The sequence below is a fragment of the Carassius gibelio genome, chromosome B15 (genome assembly GCF_023724105.1).
Source record: "Carassius gibelio isolate Cgi1373 ecotype wild population from Czech Republic chromosome B15, carGib1.2-hapl.c, whole genome shotgun sequence".
In the NCBI taxonomy this organism is placed as follows: domain Eukaryota; kingdom Metazoa; phylum Chordata; class Actinopteri; order Cypriniformes; family Cyprinidae; genus Carassius; species Carassius gibelio.
In genome coordinates this window covers 29,269,118-29,289,630 of record NC_068410.1, presented here as the reverse complement: position 1 = coordinate 29,289,630, position 20,513 = coordinate 29,269,118, and the positions used below count along the sequence as shown (strand labels likewise).

The 20,513-nt window shown below is 37.0% G+C and overlaps 4 protein-coding genes across 6 annotated transcripts; 3 read left to right on the top strand and 1 right to left on the bottom strand.

Annotated features, from left to right (window-relative positions):
* The first annotated feature begins 552 nt into the window (after positions 1–552).
* On the top strand, positions 553–4,853 carry LOC127972753 (KATNB1-like protein 1). 3 transcript variants are annotated; one of them, XM_052576506.1, is made up of 10 exons: positions 553–720; positions 1,725–1,852; positions 2,049–2,086; positions 2,203–2,479; positions 2,680–2,795; positions 3,564–3,614; positions 3,708–3,797; positions 3,921–4,025; positions 4,119–4,215; positions 4,313–4,853. In XM_052576506.1, the coding sequence occupies exons 2-10, from the start codon at positions 1,736–1,738 to the stop codon at positions 4,343–4,345; spliced, it is 924 nt and encodes a 307-aa protein (XP_052432466.1). In that variant the 5' UTR covers positions 553–720; positions 1,725–1,735; the 3' UTR covers positions 4,346–4,853. The 3 variants fall into 3 exon arrangements, with proteins under 3 accessions (XP_052432466.1, XP_052432468.1, XP_052432467.1); XM_052576508.1 differs by having other exon boundaries at positions 554–720; positions 4,122–4,215; XM_052576507.1 differs by lacking the exon at positions 553–720 and adding an exon at positions 757–1,160.
* Positions 4,854–5,154: 301 nt separating this feature from the next.
* LOC127972754 (ER membrane protein complex subunit 7-like) lies at positions 5,155–7,699 on the top strand. Its single transcript, XM_052576510.1, has 5 exons — positions 5,155–5,584; positions 5,885–6,004; positions 6,096–6,234; positions 6,455–6,535; positions 6,640–7,699. The coding sequence occupies exons 1-5, from the start codon at positions 5,358–5,360 to the stop codon at positions 6,784–6,786; spliced, it is 714 nt and encodes a 237-aa protein (XP_052432470.1). The 5' UTR covers positions 5,155–5,357; the 3' UTR covers positions 6,787–7,699.
* Positions 7,700–8,720: 1,021 nt separating this feature from the next.
* Positions 8,721–10,640, bottom strand: LOC127972847 (muscarinic acetylcholine receptor M5-like). The gene has a single exon (XM_052576671.1). The coding sequence runs from the start codon at positions 10,342–10,344 to the stop codon at positions 8,839–8,841; it is 1,506 nt and encodes a 501-aa protein (XP_052432631.1). The 5' UTR covers positions 10,345–10,640; the 3' UTR covers positions 8,721–8,838.
* Positions 10,641–11,193: 553 nt separating this feature from the next.
* On the top strand, positions 11,194–12,239 carry LOC127972894 (cell death regulator Aven-like). The gene is made up of 2 exons (XM_052576830.1): positions 11,194–11,683; positions 12,031–12,239. Exons 1-2 carry the CDS (start codon positions 11,480–11,482, stop codon positions 12,217–12,219), a joined length of 393 nt encoding a protein of 130 aa, XP_052432790.1. The 5' UTR covers positions 11,194–11,479; the 3' UTR covers positions 12,220–12,239.
* Positions 12,240–20,513: the final 8,274 nt, after the last annotated feature.

Here is a 20,513-nt window from a genome sequence, read left to right as displayed (position 1 = left end):
TTTAAGTGACAATACATTACAGTGATAATTATTAAGGCCTTTTGTTTGTGATATTTAATTTTTCTGAGAATATTTCTCCCTCAAGAAGGCAAATACTGAAACCTACTTAATGTATGTTTTTTGATGATCTTAAAGACATTTTAACTAAAGGCTTAAGCTTTTTCATTTTCTAATATAAAACAGTTGTTTTGAACTAGGGGCCAACTATAGGAGACCTTAGCAAGCCTCCAGAGGGGCTGCAGGATGACTTTGAAATAGGCCATTCCTACTGATAAAATATTATTGATATATGAAAATAATTAAACTCAAAAAAATAATAAATAAATTGGTGAGTCAAAAAGTTTAAGAATCACTGATTTAAAATGGGTGTTGGACTTCAATTTTATTTTGTGTGTGTGTGTGTACATATCAAAATATATCTTACATTATTATATTTTTTTTGTAAAGCATTAAATTAAGTTCGTTGAGAGTGTGCAATTCTGACTATGGTGATTCATGGATAAACTACTGAAATGTTGTTTTTCAAAGCCGAGCAGTTCCATTAAGTCCCATCAGATGTCGCTTTACCCATCTCAGCATTTCAAGTTTGTATTTATTTGAAAGGTCCTTCCTTCCTTCTGAAATCTTCTTAAATTCCCGTTTCTTCCTGGTTGTGCATGGCAACGCTCTCGGATATATAACGTGGTTTAGGATGCATAGACAACTTTACACAATGTTATGGTGGGTGCTTACGAAATACTCGAGGTTTGACAGCGGTTGTATATGTTATAGGTTTTGTACGTGCTAAGTCCTTGTTTGCTAGCAGGTGATTAGCCTGGCTTGTTTGTTTAGCAACTAGCTATCTGGTGTGTTTTCATCACCTGCTTTGATATGCACATGTCAGTGTGAGCGTAGACTAATCTCTAGACTTGTCTTGTGCAATTTAGTCAAAGATTATTGACTGTTTGTCAAAATGTATTTGACTTAATTAGCTCGCCAGTGCTACCAAACCCTTAACTTAAACAGCAGCGTCACATCATTGGAGGCCTTATGCTCCGTCTGACAGATCTAGACATTTACCAGGAATATTAGATTGTTCATTTGAATCTTACTAGTTACGTTTGATAGAAACTGTTTATAGATTCGTCCTCTTCCTCTGACTCAGCGTAACGTGCTACGTGGTAAGACGTCCGCTTGAAAATTACATAGAATCTCGTGTTTGTGGTAATGAATAATGCGATATTATTTGCATTAGCACGGCATGTCATAACTTGTGCATAATAATGTATACAGTATTGTCTGTTTAGGTTTTGATACAGCCCTTATGGACTGTTCTTATTCTAGCAAATAAAACGTTTTCTTAACGTTCGCATATGGTTCTCGTTTGGTTATTTTTGGAACCAAGTGATAACGTTCTAGGAACGTTTTGTGTATCTTATTTTGATTTCTTTATTTAATGGCTAATTTTAGGTTTTATTTTAGAATGAAAACTAACACTCCCTGAAAGTTCAGGGAACCAATTTTTTTTTGCTACTGTGCCAAACTGTATAACAATATCAAAATCTTTACATTTAAATATTTCGTGAAGATTAGTTGACTCGGTTTTTGTACTAGTTCGATTATAGAATGATTCCAGTCTCTAAAGAAGAGGCTACACAATGGAGGCTTTGAGCAAACAAACCGCAGCTGTTTTGCTTTAACATCATGCATCCTGTGCCAGATAATGTTTTGCCATTGTATTTCAGAGTCCCTGATTATGGCCACTGGAAGTCATGTTGGAAGTTATGCAGAAGTCCACAGGCTCAAGCAGGCCCAGCCCCATGATCTTCTCAAACGTATGCTTTGTTCTGGAGATGAGAAGAACATGAGGGAGGTCAGTAAGAGGAATCGTTTAAAATAGACAAATTATTTGTAGTGTATGTGCTGGTTGCGATTAATAGGGGTTTTCCCCAGTATTTTAATGCTGTGATACACTAAACAACTTTTATCCAGATTATGTCAGATTCTAAGTGACGTGAAGTATATTCCAGGTTTTAGGAATGCTAGCTTTAACTGTTATCTCTTTTCAGGTGGATTATACACTTAAGGACGAAACCGATCAAGATAGGTATGTTTTTGGGCTATAGCAACTCAATGACCTTTTATATTATTCATTGCTTTGAAAAGCTGACTTGTAAAATGTCAGTTAGAAGATATAAGCAAGCATTATTCTCCATCCCACAGATTTCCAGTGGGCCGTTGTGTGCACAAATACAGCAAAGCGAAGCGAGCGGTGGTTAGCAAGAAGAAAACGCGTCACTCTGGGGTGGGAACAAGAGAATGTTGGAGATCGCCCTCCACAAGCAGGACATCTGACATGGCTAACAAAGAAAATGAACTGACCTGTGCTGATGACGTGCAGGCTATTCCATACAGTGACAACTGTGGGTTCCCTGTGAGCTCAACAGACACCTCAAAAATGACAGGAGCTGGCTCCAAATACAGTGATTATTTCACTGAGGTGAGAAATGCTTCATGTTAATGCTGATATTTTCCTGACTATGTTCTTACCATACTAAGCTAAAACTTACCTGTGTTGTAAAATCTTCAACCCCTCTATATCTACAGTATCAGTCATGGCGAAGTGTGATCTATAATAAAATTGTATTATTTGTTGTACTAACTTTGTATTATTTGTACTATTTGTTTGTATAATTTCAGTTATCAAAGGAGCATGAAGTAATGACTCATGTGCTCTTTGGAAGAAATCTGAGACTCAACGTTGCTTTGACTCTTTGGCGGAAGAACGCAAGTGAACTAGTTGCATATTTGAACAGGTTAACAGTTTGAAATTTATCACAGCTATATTCAAAGTGACACAAAATACACATGTATATGCACTACTTTTGTTGTTGTTGTTAAAATAAATTTATTTTATTTAGCAAGGATGCATTAAAGGGATAGTTCACCCAAACATGAAAAATGTTCTTCCACACACACATCGTTTAGCTTCAGATGGTCTTTGTTAACCCCCTCAACCCCTTTTTTTGGGCTTCAAAATCTCAACACCCATTCACTGCCATTATAAAGCTTGTTAATGCCAGGAAGTTTTTTAATATAATTCAGATTGTATTCATTTAAAAGAAGAAAGTCATATACAACTAGGATGTCTTGAGGGGTAAACTATGGGGTAATTTTCATTTTTGTGTGAACTATCGCTTTAAATTTATCTAGAGTCTCAGTAACCTGTCACACAAACACACACACACACATGTGTATATATATAAAACTGCATCAAATTAGAATTATTTCTGAAGGTTGATATGGCTGAAAACTTAATAAATTACATTTTAAAATATATTAAAATAGAAAAGTTTTAAATTGTAATATTTCACAATGTTTTTGCTGAATTTCATATAAATTAAGCCATTGGTAAGCAAAATGGACATCTTTTAAAAACATTGAATGGTAGTGTATTGCAGGCATTTGTAGATTTGTCTTTACAGCATGCTAAATTGCCATCTTTCTCATGTTTTTTGGCATAATTGATGCTTGCAATTCTACATTTTTATGGGTAACATTGTAACCAATTAACTTTTTTCCAGAATACAAGACACAGGGGTGCTTGTTGATTGTTTGCCTGTACTTACTAAAAGGTATAAAACCTATTTAAAGTCAACATTTGTTAACTTTTGCTAGACATGTTGTAGATTTAATATGTTGTTTCATACGTATTTCTCCCTCTATAGTCTTCAGGAAGAACAGCCGTGTCTTTCAATAGGCTGTTGTGTTGACCTCTTACCACAAGTGAAAACTATTCTTAACACTAAATACGAAGAGTAAGTATTTTGTCCTGTTTTTTTTTTTTTTTTTTTTTACTATTATTGTTGCTATTTATTTATTGTCATTCAACATTTTGCCCAAGTTTAAATGAATCTTTTAAATGGTTGAATGTTTTCCAGACACCTCATTGTAGCTTTACACTGGGTTCAATCTATCATTAAAAAATGGTGGTCTGAGCTCTCCACAAACAACAAAGGCTTGCGTGATGGCTTTTCAAATGACAGGTGCTTCATTTTTATTTGTATATACAGAAATTAAATGACAGAACATCTTATTAATGTTTGCTGGAAGGTGTAACTGAATGTGTTTTCATCCAGCAGGAATGTTCAGGCAATGAAGACGATGCTTCTTGAACTGTGGGAGGGGAAGAGACATTTATGTTCAGTTCCAGGAACTGTAGGAGAGACCGCAAAGGTGGAGTGTTTGGTCATTTTTTCTTTGCATTTGAAAAATAGCAACTGTTTACAAAAAAAGTCTTACCTTGTCTTCTTTCTTGTCCTCTCTTCCATAGGTCATAGAATCATATGTGTCACAACTGCGCTGATGTATCATTGTAGCACACTATTGAAGATAACCACTACAAACTCTTGTTGCATTTAAGCTCTTTGATTGGCTTGGAGCTGGTGATTCTGAAGCCCAGTAGGCTGTGGTGGATTGTGGATAGATGAACTGAACAATTCAGACACTCCCAATTCTTCCTGCAGGCACTGAATGACTGCTTCACATTGAAGTGGACTTGCTTGGGGACACATAATCAACTCCATGAGACTCTCTGGAATCAGGCAACTCACTGAAGTGCCAAGCAGAAGTTTTAACTGTTGCACTTGTAGTGCTATGGTGTGAATCTGCTTAAGTGGATGTGATTGTAAGTGTACCTTTATGAGATGTTTTTTCTCTCTCTCTCTCTTTCTCAGTCATGCACTTGAATTGCAGGAGTTTTAAGTTATTAAGTGTGTTGTTGTCCATTGCCTGATCATGAATGGATATTTGAGTGTAATGTGTACATAGTAGTCGTCTTTTAATCAACTTTCAAATAAATTTACATAAACAAAGTTTTATGGTGTTTATTTGAATATTTGCATTGTGTATGTATGTAAAAAAAAAAAGATTCAGACACAACCCCAATCAATAAAGGTATGACGTTGTCAGAAAATTGACTGATTGGTTTAATAGAGTTGCAGATTGTTTCATTTGCATTTGTGTTCCATTTGAACCACTACGACAAACAACACATTACTCAATAAATAAGTGTATGGATTTACTCGAACGAACTGGAGTATGTAAGTTATGCAGGCTGGAAGTGGACTAAAGTCCCCTTTTTAGCTGGATCGTCGTGATGTATTCGTAAAGAATTGGACTCCTCTCATTCGAAACCCCCGCCCATTTAAATAGACCTTCAACGATGATCACGTGGTGTAACAGATGTTCTTCCGGTGTCTGCGTTCGTTCGTTCCGAGTTCCGTTTACTTCCTTCAGTCCTATTCCTTTGGTCCAGGTTGACGCGTGTTGAAATATTGTACATTTGAAACGTCATATATATCGTGTGACAGAACACGATGCGACAAATGAAACGTCTGTTAGATGTATATGTGGCGTTGCAGGCGCTGTTTGCGTTGTCATGGTGCTTTACCGACGCAGATCCGGGGCCTGCAGTAGGTTCTCAGTCGAATGGAGAACGTTTCAAAATCGAAGGGCGAGCGATCGTTCCCGGAGTGAAAACACAGGAGTGGGTCTCCACAGCCCGAATCCTGGTGGAAGGAGAGGAATATGTGGGTTTTGTCAAGTGAGTTGCCAGCAATTCTAACGTCAAAAAGAATGATGTAACGTAAATACTAATTTCGTGTTTGTCAGTTTTTCGATTTACTGCATAACGTTACTTGATCTCAATTATAATGATCTTGTTTAAGCTTTCTCTTATATGAATATGATTTCTAGAGTATTTGTGAAAAATGTGTTTGTATGTAATATCATTCCATTGCATTGCATTGTAATTCAGATTAGATGGGCAGTGGTTTCATTGCAAGCCTTTAAACGTTTTTTTTTGCCAAGATGACAGAATTAACCACATCAGTTTCCCTCACAGGACTGATGGGAGCTTCGCTGTCAACGATGTGCCCTCTGGCTCATATGTGGTTGAAATCGTATCACCATCTTTCAGATTTGATCCTGTTCGGGTGGACATTACCTCCAAAGGGAAAATGAGGTGGCTTTTACTTTCCCAATTTATTCTACCTCCTTCTAACAATTATTTTTGTAAACATCTAAGTGAATCTCACAGTGTTGTTGAACCATAGGGCACGCTTGGTGAATTACATCAAAACCTCAGAAGTTCTCCGACAGCCGTACCCTCTTCAGATCAGATCCAGTGGTCCACACACGTACTTCATGAAGCGGGAAACATGGGGCTGGACTGATTTTCTCATGAACCCAATGGTAAAATCATATAATGGTTATTGTGTGTTTGATTCTTTCAGATTTATTGGGTTTTGCTTTAATTACTGGAGATTAAGCAGTCATTGTTATTTTTTTTATTTCCTCTACTTTAGATTAACTTGCTGTTTATAATAATATGACTTTAGCTATGACATAGGTGTTGTTGATGGTTTTTATTAGCTCTTGTGACTTGTCTTGTAAAATATTTTGTCGTCCTTAGGTCATGATGATGGTTCTTCCCTTATTAATCATCGTCCTGCTCCCAAAGGTGGTAAATACTAATGATCCTGAGATGAGAAAGGTAATAAATAAAACATAGCATGTAGTACCTACAAGTAGGTACAGATATTTTCATCCAATGTATATTGCTTTATTTATACAATTTCATATGTTTTTTTCCTGCAGGAAATGGAGCAATCTATGAATATGTTGAACCCTAACCCAGAATTGCCAGATGTTTCTGAATTCATGACAAAGTTGTTCTCAAAGGGCTCCAGTAAGGCTGGCGGTGGCAACAAAGGCAGCAGAAGTGTTGCTCTGAAGAGGAGGTAGTGCCGTGTATTTTGTCGGTTTTCTTTAACACTGTTTTACTGGTTTTCTTTTTATATGTATATATATGAACAGTTTCTTTTTCAACTGAAAAGCTTGACAAAGCAATACTGTGTTTGCACTCTACCACGTTTCCATGCTTAATTGTCTTCTTTGGATGCATTGTTAATAATCAGATAATTTTACTCATTGTAATGATACTCTGAAAACTATACAGACAATTTATTAATGGAGAAAACCAGTACAGATCGAGCAAGGCATGTATTCATCTTTTTTTTTTTTTTAGAGCTTAACTAGGATGTTTAAACTTTAAATGTAGAATGAGTGAAAAATAAAGTACTTGATTGGTCAAGAGTCCTCTTCCAAGAGAAACAGTTTTGCTAAAACATTTCAATATCTTGTAATGCAATTAACGTGATGGTAGTCTATGCTTTTACTGCTTCTGTGCAAAAGATTCATCACACAGGTATGATTCCTTCTCGGAATTGAGGTCTATACAGTTTCACCTCAGTTATAACTTGAATAAAAGCAAAATAGTGATAAAATGCAACAGCTGCAGTACGGCTGTACTGATAAAGTCAGATTCAGAAGTATGCTTGTTTTACTCATTTTGTCACAAGAATTCTGGGATATTTTAAAGCACACTTGAGCTTAAGGGTCAAGATAGATAAAAAAATATATAACGAGGGTCCATTTTTTGCAGTGATACCATGTGTATTTCCAGACCAACCCATGGTGATCACATTGAGCCCAATTCTTCTTAATAACTACTTGAAATAAAGTTTTTTAGGTTATAATATTTAATATATCTTGTTGGGTTTGTACAAGACTGTGAATGAAGATGAGAAATGCAAAAGATTTAAGCTATGAAGTATAATCTTATTTAAATTGAATGAAAATAAACTGGTGGAAAATATCCGTTTTGCTTATTTGTCTACGGTTCTCAGCATGATGCTTGCATGGTAATATGTGTGGAGATCAACATTTAAAACACATTTCATGATAAGTGACTGGTAAACAGTTGCTAGTATATGAGTGGGTAGCTGTAGCTTTATTTTGACTCGAACCCCTTCCAAATCCAGACTGATGTTTCAATTAGTTGGGTTAATCTCATGTTAAAACATTTATTTCACATCAAATTAAATGGCACGTCATCACAAGAGTAGAGACTTCTTTAACAATATGAATGGAAAACAGCCAGGCAACATTTATTAATGTGTTATTATGAGTTAATGTTCAAGTGAGTTCTGATTTAATTCGTGGCATTACAAAGATGTGTATATATATATATATTGTATGTAGCATAGACCAGAATGTAAAGCACAGAATGTAAAATGTGCTTTCAGTGTTGTAGTCTTAATGAATGCCATGTAAATTAATATTTCATCCAGAGTGATGCTACAATCTTTTTGTGTAAATCATACACAAATGTCTACAGTGATGGTTTGGAAACACAAAAATCTTCAAATCTGTATCTAACACTGTCCAGTTCTGCAAACATAAGAATAATAAAACAACATTTCTTTGCACATCATTTCAATATGCTTAATATATATACAATATGCTTTGGATGTATGCAGTGTCACTGACATGACCAAACCATACAATACATAAAAATTATTTTATCACAAAAAGTTTACCTTGTAATAAACACTGTATGTGGTATTTATAATAATTTTAAAGTTCACATTCCATATTTTCATACCTTTATTTATTGTCCTCACCATCCCTAGCCCTAGACATTTCACAATATTAAAATACACTGTTGTGTAAACATGTTAAATGAAAGCAGATTAGTAGCTACGTTAAATATTAATTATATCATTTTTCAAATCATTATAGCAATATAAATGAAATGTACACACACACACACACACACACAAATATATAACCTAGAAAATTGTAAGGAATTATATAGGAATATGGTTTATGGCACTGTATGCACAACATAAACTGAAATTAAATTTTAATGCCCTAGCGATCTTGATCATTTAGAATACTCTGAAATCAGACACTTCTGTTGTGTTCCTTCAGAATTTAATGGTTTTGACCACACTAGTAAAGTTTCTCCTCTCCTCTGTTCTTCTTCCACTTGCAGAGGACTAACATCCAAAAGGTCTTCTGGAAGGTCTTGTTGCATAGGGCATAACACATGGGGTTGATGGTGCTGTTGACATAGCAGAGCCAGTAACCCAAATGCCAGAGGGACACTGGGATGCATTCAGAACAGAAGGTGGAGATGAGCACCATGATATTGTATGGGGTCCAGGTGAGGAGGAATGCCAGAAGAATGGCGCTTAGAGTCTGAGCAGCCTTTTTCTCCTTGATGAGGACCATTCTTTTCCGCTTGGTCATCTGGATCTTTAAGTTTGGATCTTCTGGTTTAGTAGAAGTGGATGTGGATGAAGGAGCCTGTGGCTCTGAAGACTGACAATGATCTGTGTTTGTTCTTTCTCCTTTGGGACTACCTTGCAAAGCGGTGATGTCGCTAAGGATCGGCTTGAACTTGTATGACATACATTTTTTATCGTTTGTCTGGGAGCATTTTGCAAGATCACTTAGATACTTGCTGTCTTCATAACAGAGTAGCTGTCCATTTCTATTGGCTTTTGATTCTTGGTTCTTGAATGATTCTCGCGGGGTTGTCTCAGAGATGGACCGCTCGTCATCCTCTGATGATGTGTAACTGTTCAGGGTGCTGACCTGGTCTGATTTTGTCCACAAGTCCTCAGACTGCAATGTTGTCCTAGTTACATAACTCTGGTTGGATGAAGACCATGATGCTTGAGTCCTGTCCCTCTTGTTCTTAAAGCTAAAGCATCGTAGTATTGGCTTTCGTACTTTAGGCTCTTCATGACTGTCCAGCGATGGGTATCCTTGGAGCTCTGCTAAGTTCTTAGTGCGTTTTTCTGTTTCTTTGTAGATTTTGGAATATAAGATTATCATGATGGATACTGGGACATAAAAGGCTGCTATGGCTGTCCCAAAAGTAATTATGGGTTCTGAGAAAAACTGAATCTGGCATTGGTCAGGAGGAACTGTCCTCTCTCCAACAAAGTACTGCCAGCACAGAATGGGTGGAGCCCACAATATAAACGATACCAACCACGCCAAGCCAATCATGATGCCTGCACGTTTCGGGGTCCGTTTAGCCCTGTAGGTAAGTGGTCTTGTAATTGAAAAATATCTGTCAAAGCTGATGACCAGCAAGTTCATTACCGATGCATTACTTGCAACATAGTCAAGCGCCAACCACAGATCACAAGCTATATTCCCTAAAGACCAGTATCCCATAAGAATGTATGACGTGTACAGGTTCATTGAGAACACGCCGATAATGAGGTCTGCAAAAGCTAAACTGAGTAAGTAGTAGTTGTTAACAGTCTTAAGTTGGCTGTTGACCTTGAAAGAAAGAATCACCAGCACATTACCTACTACTGTGATGAGACTCACGACAGCTGATACTGTTGCAATGGTTATAACTTCCAACAGACTGTATGGGGCAGGCAAGATAGTGGAGACATTTCCACTTGCAGTTAAATTTTGAATATCCATGTTCATCCTGTTACCGCTGATCGGTTAGAAAACTCTTGATGAAATTTTCACTGTATTCTTCATGTTCACTTGGCAATGGATAGTCTGAAAACACAATAAAGAGATCGAACACTTTAAAAACAGGAGAATTTGAACAAAAAATGCATGTTTTGTGTGTGAGACACCTATAAACAAATACAGGCCAAACATGTAGCTTACTACAATAAAGCTTTACAATTAAAATTCTAAAGGCGAAACACTACAGGCAAAACCATTCTTTTTTCATGCACTAGTCAATTTTGGGATCAAGATGTTGGGCTATTCAGCACTACTATATTGTTTCCATAACAAGAAAACCAAAATATGTATTCCAAAATACATATTTAATTGCTAATTTTATTACTTTTTTATCTATTTGCATATCTAGTTTTAAATTATTAAAGGCCAACAATCTCCACTTCAGTAGCATTTACATAAACCAAAACTATTTTAATATTCTTAATATTTTTAAGGCTTTTACAAAGGGGTTTGTTTCTATATAATTCAGAGAGATAAAAATCGAGATCCAAATTCCCCTTTGTAAAAAACTTTAACAAGGATTTTGAACCTGTCCTTATTCCATGTTCATATTTCATAGATATCAGAAATGCAAATTAGTCCATATATAATTAAACAGCGCCCCATTTGCATATTTTTTATTAAAAAGAAAAACGTTATTCACCTGTGGTGACTTGACATAAATGAGTAATTATTTAAAAAGTCTGAATAATTAATAATTTTAGTTTTACACTTTTTAAGTATTTTTTCTTGTAATATGTCAATATGCCTAAGTCAAAGAATTCACCCTTCAAAATATAATGTAATTTACATTTTCTTTACGAATCGAGTATCGAGTCAGATCTCACATGCCCCACACACCACTGGTGCTACGGTTTTTGATAGTATTCACACTTATACATGTTTCCCTCAGCATTTTAGATCTGATGCACATTTGTCATTCGATAAACTGAACTCGCATTTACCATTAGGCGGAACTAGTTGGACGGGCGGAACGTTTCCCCAGTGAAAAGGGTTCTCTTTTAAGTGTAACAACTGTTGTGGTGTTACACGATTACAGCCTCGAGTCGAAATTAGTTCTCTAGACTAAATTTCATTTTCAGTTATGGAAGGCAGACGGGGACGCGGTGGGCATTGGAAAAGAGGAGGTGGAGGTGGAGGTGGAGGTGATGCTGAGACCAGCGGTTCAGGAGAGCACAGGGGTCGCGGAAGAGGAGGACCCCACCATCGTGGAAGAGGCAAACGAGATCATCGTAGAGGAAGAGGGCGCGAGTTTGGACCTCCTGCAGACTTTAGAGACTTTCGACGAGTGAGTGACACCCTTTAAAAATCTCCACGGCAACCATAGTTTCTGCAGAAGTACCATAATCACTGGAAATACGTTACGTTGGGTCAAATAATTGCGTTTATTTTTATCATAATAAAACTGGTATTAATAGACACAAATGGCATGAAAAAAGTGACAAGCATTCAGAGAGTCTCTCACACTGTTTTAATGAGGTTCATTTGATCAATTATTAATTTATGGTAATAAGTAACTGTGCTGTACAATAAAATGTTGACTGTGGTTAACTTTTAAGGTTTTCATTAATCTAATAAAACAACTGGGTTATGTCATGCTTGTTCACTGTCATCCTTTTTCTGATCACTTTCCAGAATCAAGATGACAATGAGAACAAAGAAAACTTTGAGCAAGAGGAAGAGGACAAGACCTTCTCTAGACGAAAGCTTGCATCCAACTGGGACCGTTATAAGGAATCTGAGAAAGAAGAAATTAATGAAGATGTTCCTGCGCAGAGAGGCACAGACTATCATGTCCTCCTCACTTCAGCTGGTAAGACATGACTAGTACCCACTTAGATCTGTGTCATATTTCCCTCGTGCCTCCGATTGAGCTCATGCAGGCAAGAGATCAAAACCAAAATTAATGTAGAACAACACTGGTGTTAACCAGCTGTCCTGCTGTGTGCTATTGGCATATGAAAGGGCAATGAGAAGGGCAAAGCTCTATTTCTGTTGCACGGTTGTATTGATTAATAGACTCTTCTCATAAGCAACAGTTTTGCCATGTTTACAAATAGCACAGTGAACTACCATTACTAACCACACGGTTCAAAGTTTGAATTAAATTTTTTTTTTAAGAACTGTGGAGATCGATGTAATGGACATTTTTTGTTACCCATTTATTTATGTCCGCGAAGTTAATACAGAGAGTGTACATTTTGTTCAAGGGCAGGTCATTAACACACAACTGTCTAATTATTAAAAAAGAACCATCACAGAGACTTTTGTTCTTTAATGAGCCTTAATCCAGTGTAAGTGCAGAATAAGTTAACATTACGCTATTCTCTTGAGGGAATTTTCTTTGCTCAATTTGCCTCTAATTTCCCTAATCCGCTTCCTCAAAAGCCACATTGATATTCATGAGATATATTTGTGTCACCGGTATATATATATATATATATATATATATATATATATATATATATATGAGTGTGTGTGTATATATATATATATATATATATATATATATATATATATATATATATATATATATATATATTAGGGGTGTAATGGTTCACAAAATTCACGGTTCGGTTCGATACAATACACTGATGTCACGGTTCGGTTCGGTACGTTTTAGATACAGCAAAATGTAAAAACATCTCAACTTTTCAGAATGCCGCAAGTGCACCGCGGGTCATGTGACAAGAACTAACCAATCAGCTTCATCCTTTCCCGTAACAACGTTGAAAGTTCAGCCAAGATGAAGAAACAGCTGATCATAGTTGTATATGGATTGCAGTATTGAAATAAATTTAGTAGCAGAGCTAGCCTACTGCAAGCGATTTTTAGAGCTGCAAATCCATTTATCCTTTGCTGAAATTTCCGCATCTTCACTGAGAGAGCACGTCATTGTTGCTTAGCAAAGGCAGATGCCTCAGGGGCGCTTCTGCCCGAGCGCTTTGGAAAGGAGGAGAAAGACGCGCCTAGCGTTTTCCACGCATTTTTAGGCGCGATATATGAACGGCCCCTACGTCGCTCGCTCACTCAGTACGCGCTGAAGGCTCGTTGCAAAATGTCTAATGCATTTAACAGACCAGAAATAGAAGATCCTCCAATAACCAACAGGTCTGGTGTTTGGGTGCACTTTGGATTCCCTGTAAGCTATAATGGTGATGACAGAATGAATGGTAAATAGTAGTCTCATATCCGCGGCTATAACGTAAATGTAACGTAAGCCTACCAATCGCCGCGGTGATGTCTTTTGCCCTGTTTGAGTCAGTTGGAAATGTCTGACTAAATGCTGCGGGGATAGTTTGTTGCGTGTATGTTTCTCTTTTTTTCCTCTTTTCCCAGATACTGACACAATAAGGTGATGTCGGCGTAAATGAGTTGACATGTTTCAAGTATTCCCGCTGGTGTTTTTTTTTTTCTTTTCGCTGGTGTACCCTATTGTCATGTAGCAGATGCGACTGTTGTTGTTTTTTTTCCACCACTCTCTTGCCATCACCATTATAGGATAAATGTATACATAAAAGTGTACAAGCAATAGGGATAACCGCACCCTGGAGAGGATTGAGAAAAAAAAACCCATTCAAAAATGTGGGGGAGATTCACAAAGAGTGGACTGCAGCTGGAGTCAGTGCTTCAAGAACCACTACGCACAGACGTATTCAAGACATTGGTTTCAGCTGTCGCATTCCTTGTGTTAAGCCACTCTTGAACAACAGACAGTGTTAGAAGCGTCTCGCTTCAAAAAGGACTGGACTGATGCTGAGTGGTCCAAAGTTATTTTCTCTGATGAAAGTAAATTTTGCATTTCCTTTGGATATCAGGGTCCCAGAGTCTGGAGGTAAAGAGGCAAAGGCACACAATCCACGTTGCTTGAGGTCCAGTGTAAAGTTTCCACAGTCAGTGATGGTTTGGGGCTGCATGTCATCTGCTGGTGTTGGTCCACTGTGTTTTCTGTGGTCCAAGGTCAACACAGCCGTATACCAGGACGTTTTAGAGCACTTCATGCTTCCTGCAGCTGACCAACTTTATGGAGATGAAGATTTTATTTTCCAACAGGACTTTGCACCTGCACACAGTGCCAAAGCTACCAGTACCTGGTTTAAGGACAATGTTATCCCTGTTCTTAATTGGCCAGCAAACTCACCTGACCTTAACCCCATAGAAAATATATGGGGTATTGTTAAGAGGAAGATGCGATATGCCAGACCCAACAATGAAGAAGAGCTGAAGGCCACTATCAGAGAAACCTGGGCTCTCATAACACCTGAGCAGAGCCACAGACTGATCGACTCCATGCCACGCCACATTGCTGCAGTAATTCAGACAAAAGGAGCCTCAACTAAGTATTGAGTGCTGTACACGCTCATACTTTTCATGTTCATACTTTTCATTTGGCCAAGATTTCTAAAAATCCTTTCTTTGTATTGGTCTTAAGTAATATTAACATTTTGAAATTTGAAAAAAATATGAATTTAGTATTTTTCTTAGTTGTCAGTTATAATCATCAAAATGAAAAGAAATAAACATTTGAAATATATCAGTCTGTGTGTAATGAATGAATATAATATACAAGTTTCACTTTTTGTACGGAATTAGTGAAATCAACTTTTTGATGGTATTCTAATTATATGACCAGCACTGTATGTGTGTGTGTGTATATATATATATATATATATTTATATATCTATCTCACTCATGCATCTCTGTGCAAACATGCATACCAGGAATTGTCAGTTGTTAGCAGCAATCTTTTTCTGTTTGTTGTGGCCAAAACATTAAAGTTGTACTCCACACAAAATCGGAGCACTTGATCTGTTTTGTTGCCCTCCACTTTTTCTCCTGCACATTTACGATTAGTCATCAGTGGTTCAAACTTGCTGATCCCTGTATATGTGGGTGGAATTTGTATCTGCTCTCCAGAGCAAGTATTGTATCCATGACTTCTGTAATTGTGTATGACAGCTTGTCCATCAAAATGATGTGGTTGTGCCGCTCCACTTGTTTGTCATATGACAACAACAAAAGAAAGCTGGTGTTCATTATAGGACTTTAAAATGGTTCAGTGCTTTCGCTTGACCACTTTGAAGAAGAATCTTTTCTGTCTTTCAAATTTTAACTGTGAAAAATATATTTAAATAATTTGTTTTACTTTGCAAGATATATACAATAAATATGGTCACACCTATTGGTCAAATATTGCAATATAATGACTTCGGCTTAGTTATAAATAGAAAGAAGGCTATTCCGGTTTGTTCAGCTCCACGTCTTTCAAAGTTGCCCGACCTCCCCCTGCGATACTCAACATACTGCCCTTTATCTCATTATGACCCTGCCAGCAGGCTCTGATTAGTGACTGGGGTGGTAACTGACTGATTAGGTACAAAATGAGTGTAATTCAGCTTTCACCGGGGAGTGGAATAAAGTGGGGGAACATCCTTCCCTTGCCCTTGAGTTTTCTCACATATTACCAAAACCATAACTTAATCTGCATTCTTTAAAGGACTGGTTTGCCTAAAAATTCAAATTGTAGTCATTTAAGTCACCCTCAAATTCCTACAGGCTTGGAATGATATGAGGGTGATTAAATGATGATGCAATTTTCATTGTTCCTTTAAAAAAAACTTGTAATCATTTTATGCTCTCCTGCATCCTTATTGCTTTATGCAAATAAGAAAAGAAACAGATACATTAGCAGATGAGTTTTCTTCTTCATCATACCAGGTGCTTGCTCCTGTTTGTTGCCCACAAGGAAGTTTTTTGTGTTTAATCAGTTTAAGTGTGGAAATGCTAATGCATAGAAAACTAATTTTGCCTTCTAAAATGGCTGTAGCAATATCATATGCAACTGAGACAATATTCCATATGGTATGAATTTTTATTCAGCTGCAAATTTGCCATGATCTGTTATTATCCATGTCAAGTTATGGTGTCCAGGAGCCCAATCTTTTAGGCAGTCACTGTAAAGAAATCTACATCTGTCACATAACTTCAAATCTGTTTGTTGAGAGGCTTTTTTTTTTTTTTTAGTGTGCAAATTACTGTCTCACAGATGGGTAATTTTAGTAAATCTAATTTCACATCTGATTGGAGATTAATCTGTCAGATCCTCTCAATAACATCTTTGAATTTGGGTAGCATCATCCAGTCCTTGTCACTCTAACGGTGAACTTGTTGCTAGGGGCCAGCTTCATAGGACAATGCTTAAGAACTAGGGCGCTTTTCTTTTCTTTTTTTGCTCCGTATAAACCCGAAATTCACAATGGTTTGAAGACAGACTGTGAGGAAGAATATGGTAGTTGCTGTCTTGTAATAATGATCTCCTTCAGATGAAAATGACGAGAAGCTCCCTCAGAATGCTTTGCATTGATTTCTGGTTTCGGGTAAGGAACCATAATAAACATAGTGCAGAATATTGTATTCACAGATAATACAAACCTGTATTTACATGTAATTAAAAATTAGTGTGTTTGCAGATATAATAATATTTATGATATAATATTTACCACACAAAGTTATTTTTTTAATAATTATTTAACACATTTTTACAGCCTTTAGTCACATTACATTAATGTTGATTTATATTATGTTAAATTATTAGTATATGTAAAATAAAAAATAAAAATAATATTAACCTGGTTAAATAGATGCAAAATTATTGGTAATGGCTAGTGCATTAACTTATGTTAACAAATTGAACCTCATTGAAATTATATGTTTATTACATTGATTATAGATCATAGCATTAGCACATATATTGATTTATTTAATCTTTTTACACTTCACATTCTATACTTTTTTTGTTGTTTATCTGATCTTCACAAATACTGCTTTTACTATCTATTTAAATCATTTTCAGTGGATCTCTGGGATCTCCTTAACACAGATTTTTTTTTTTCTCCAGAATATCTGCTTTTGTGTTCCACAGGTTCAACATGTGGGTGATGAAAATGAAACATAATAAATTTAAAAATGTCAGTCAGTGATATCAGTTGTCTTTTTTTTTATAATGTTCACCTAATATTCAGACCACTAAATTGCCCACTAGTATTTACTACTTTTTCTTATTATAATTCATATGTGTCTTCAGTACTCACTCTTTTCATCATTCAGCCTTGAATTCCGTCTAGAGATCTGGCTTAGTCAGACTGTCATCCATCACTCTCTTCATCCAGTAAATTCTATAATCCTCAAAGTGGTAGGAACATGTTCTCCTTTGTTTTTGGAAGGCTTTTCTCATGGAAGAATCAAAGTAAAAAGCTCCGTCTCAAGTTGTGACAACCACACCAAAGTCCATCAAATCGAGTGTTAAGCATCTCTTTTTCTCTCGGTGGTGGACGGTGATGGGGAAATGCTGCTGCCGCTGTTTCTCTGGATGAATATGTGCTGCTCCTGTGGATGCACTGAAAGACACAGATGTGAATGGCTCGGAGGAGGTCATTCCCACTGGGCTGAGATGATCGTCATGATTTGGGGCAGTGAACAACAGGCAGACGCTGAGAATGGGAGGAGGAAGAGGAGAAGAGCGGGGGGCTGAACTGAAGCAGAAATGAGGGGATGAAGGTTAGACCGTTCATGCTCGTACTGTAGACAGTGGGGGTGTGTGAAGGGGTGGTATGATGCTCACTGAAACATAATGGAGGCATTAATTACTCTCATTTGACACAGATAGCGTGGCTGTGAGCAAATCGGTGGGTGGAAAGGATGGGTTATCAGGAATTACTGAAGCGAGAGGGTCATTTCATGACTTTTGGTATGTCTGTGAGCGCTACTTCAGCTCAAATCAAAGTAAAATAGTCATCAAAAATATTACAAGCTATTGAGTTTCCTGGCGAATTGATTTTTATATATACTCATACAGTAGTTTTTGCATTAATTGTCTGGTGTTCAAGAAGTGTTTGTTCCACTCGCTTCACTGTTTGGTGTTTTCAAAAAATATCTCATCTGCAGTTGTTGGCCAAATGAATAGCCCCACCTCAAATTTACAAAATTAATTCTAGTCTTTTTTTAAATTCATTATAGTGTTAAAAATTTTTAAAGAAAGTTTTGAAAATAATTTTATATTTATATGCATTTAATTGATACAAAATAATGATTTGCATTAACATTTGTTTTTAACGTTGATAATAATGATTCTTCAGCAGCAAAGCAGCATTTTAGAATGATTTCTGAAGGATCATGTGACACTGAAGACTGGAGGAATGATGCTGGAAACCCAGCTTCCACATCACAGGAATAAACTAGATTTTAATTTGTAATCAAATGTCATAATATTACTGTTTTTACTGTATTTTTTTTATCAAATAAATGCATCCTCGATGAGCATAGGAGACGTCCTTTTAAATATATATTTTAAATCTTATCAACTCAGAACCTTTAAACAAGTGTATCAATTCTGCACTTGTGCTATTTTAAGAGGTTAGCTTGAATGAATTTTCATATGAAGATGACTGGACTATAGAAGTGTGGTTTGATCCCTCTAATTCTGCTCTCACAGCTGCATGGGTGTAATTAGTTGCATCACAGGCCATCAAAGGAAGCCTTGAATGATCAATGAAAAGAAACTGATTAAATGCACACAGAGTTAATAGTAAACATGAAGTTTGTCCTAAGTGCAGGAAGCTCAGGGGCTGAGCGAGGACAGCGTGGGCACCATTAATCTGTTTCTTTTGCACTGTGTGTTTGGAAAAGGGTTGTCTGAGCTGGGATTAAGTCCAGATCGACCAATCAGGTCGTTTCTTTTCACCTTTTTCCTTTTTGTCAGGAGCAGCACAATATCACATGTTCATGTCGTACAGTCAGGTTGAAAAGAAATGGCTCATGTAAGATATTGCCATGTAGGGCAGGATTTCCAGGCCTCCAAGTTTATTGATTATAATGAGATCATAATGGAGGATATGAGCTGTATCATGTACCCTGGAGGAGGACTAATAACGAAGACAATAGATATATAGTGACAGCTCCGCGACGTTTGCCTGCATCTGTGTGTCTGCCGTAATGAAGTATGTCTCCGGTGGGTCTCAGACGGCCAGCAGACACAACTCAGCCCTACACACCACATACTTGGTTTACTCTTGCAGAGAGAGCAGTGACTTGAAGGGATAATTCACCCAAACTTTTTTATCTGCTTCCCACCAGGGCATCCAAGATGTAGGTGACTTTGTTTCTTCAGCAGAACACAAACGGAGATTTTTAAGCCAAACCATTGCAGTCTATCACTCTTAGAATGTAAGTGGATGGGAATCACAGCTAAAAATTCAACCCTGCAGCTCGTGACGATACATTGATGTGTAAAGACACAAAACGATCAGTCTGTGCAAGAACCTGAACAGTATTTATAATGCTTTTGTTTTTTTTTTACCTCTGATTTACACAAAGTCCGAACTGTCAGAACTCTACTGAGCAATTTGTGTGAATCAGAAGAAAAAAACTATATAAATACTGTTCAGTTTCTTGCACAGACCGATCATTTTGTGTCTTTACACATCAATGTATCATCACGAGCCGCAGGGTTTAGTTTGCTTTTGTTTGTTTTTTTTGTATGTTTTTAGCCGTGATTCCCATCGACTTACATTATAAGATATAGACTGCAACGGTTTGACTTAAAAATCTCAGTTTGTGTTCTACTGAAGAAACAAGTCACCTACATCTTTGATGCCCTGGGGGTAAACTGAAGAACATGAAATTTTCATTTTTGGGTGAACTATCCCTTTAATACTAAATGTTGCCTGAATTTCATGATCTTGTTCAGCTGTTGACCGCACTTCTTTGTGTCTGTGACCCTGCAGAGAGGGAAAGACATGCTAATTCATTACCAATGACACTGCACCTGTAGGAAACTGCCCCTCCTCCTGACATTCTCTCCTATATTTGAGTTCCTTGGACCTCCACCTGGTACTGTCAGTTTCACCAGCTGGACCAAAAATGACTGTACCCTGGTGGGCCAAAGCACTCTATATAGTCTCTAATACCCTCATACCTCTTGTTGGAAAGCAACAGTCTTATCTTGCACAGACTCAGCCATTGAATTGATTGATTGGTGATTATAGGATATTAATTTTACATCTTTGTTTTTTCCGAATCTGAGCCCAGTTGATTTAAGCCCATGTGCCACAGGAGAAATC

Coding starts and splice junctions, on each gene's coding strand:
- LOC127972753 (XM_052576506.1), top strand. CDS start 1,736: ATGGCCACTGGAAGTCATGTTGGAAGTTATGCAGAAGTCCACAGGCTC. Junction 2,796..3,563: donor CTAGTTGCATATTTGAACAG/GTTAACAGTTTG, acceptor ACTTTTTTCCAG/AATACAAGACACAGGGGTGC. Junction 3,798..3,920: donor CTTAACACTAAATACGAAGA/GTAAGTATTTTG, acceptor AATGTTTTCCAG/ACACCTCATTGTAGCTTTAC.
- LOC127972847 (XM_052576671.1), bottom strand. CDS start 10,344: ATGAACATGGATATTCAAAATTTAACTGCAAGTGGAAATGTCTCCACT.
- LOC127972754 (XM_052576510.1), top strand. CDS start 5,358: ATGCGACAAATGAAACGTCTGTTAGATGTATATGTGGCGTTGCAGGCG. Junction 6,005..6,095: donor ACCTCCAAAGGGAAAATGAG/GTGGCTTTTACT, acceptor GTTGAACCATAG/GGCACGCTTGGTGAATTACA. Junction 6,235..6,454: donor ATTTTCTCATGAACCCAATG/GTAAAATCATAT, acceptor TGTCGTCCTTAG/GTCATGATGATGGTTCTTCC.
- LOC127972894 (XM_052576830.1), top strand. CDS start 11,480: ATGGAAGGCAGACGGGGACGCGGTGGGCATTGGAAAAGAGGAGGTGGA. Junction 11,684..12,030: donor ACTTTAGAGACTTTCGACGA/GTGAGTGACACC, acceptor ATCACTTTCCAG/AATCAAGATGACAATGAGAA.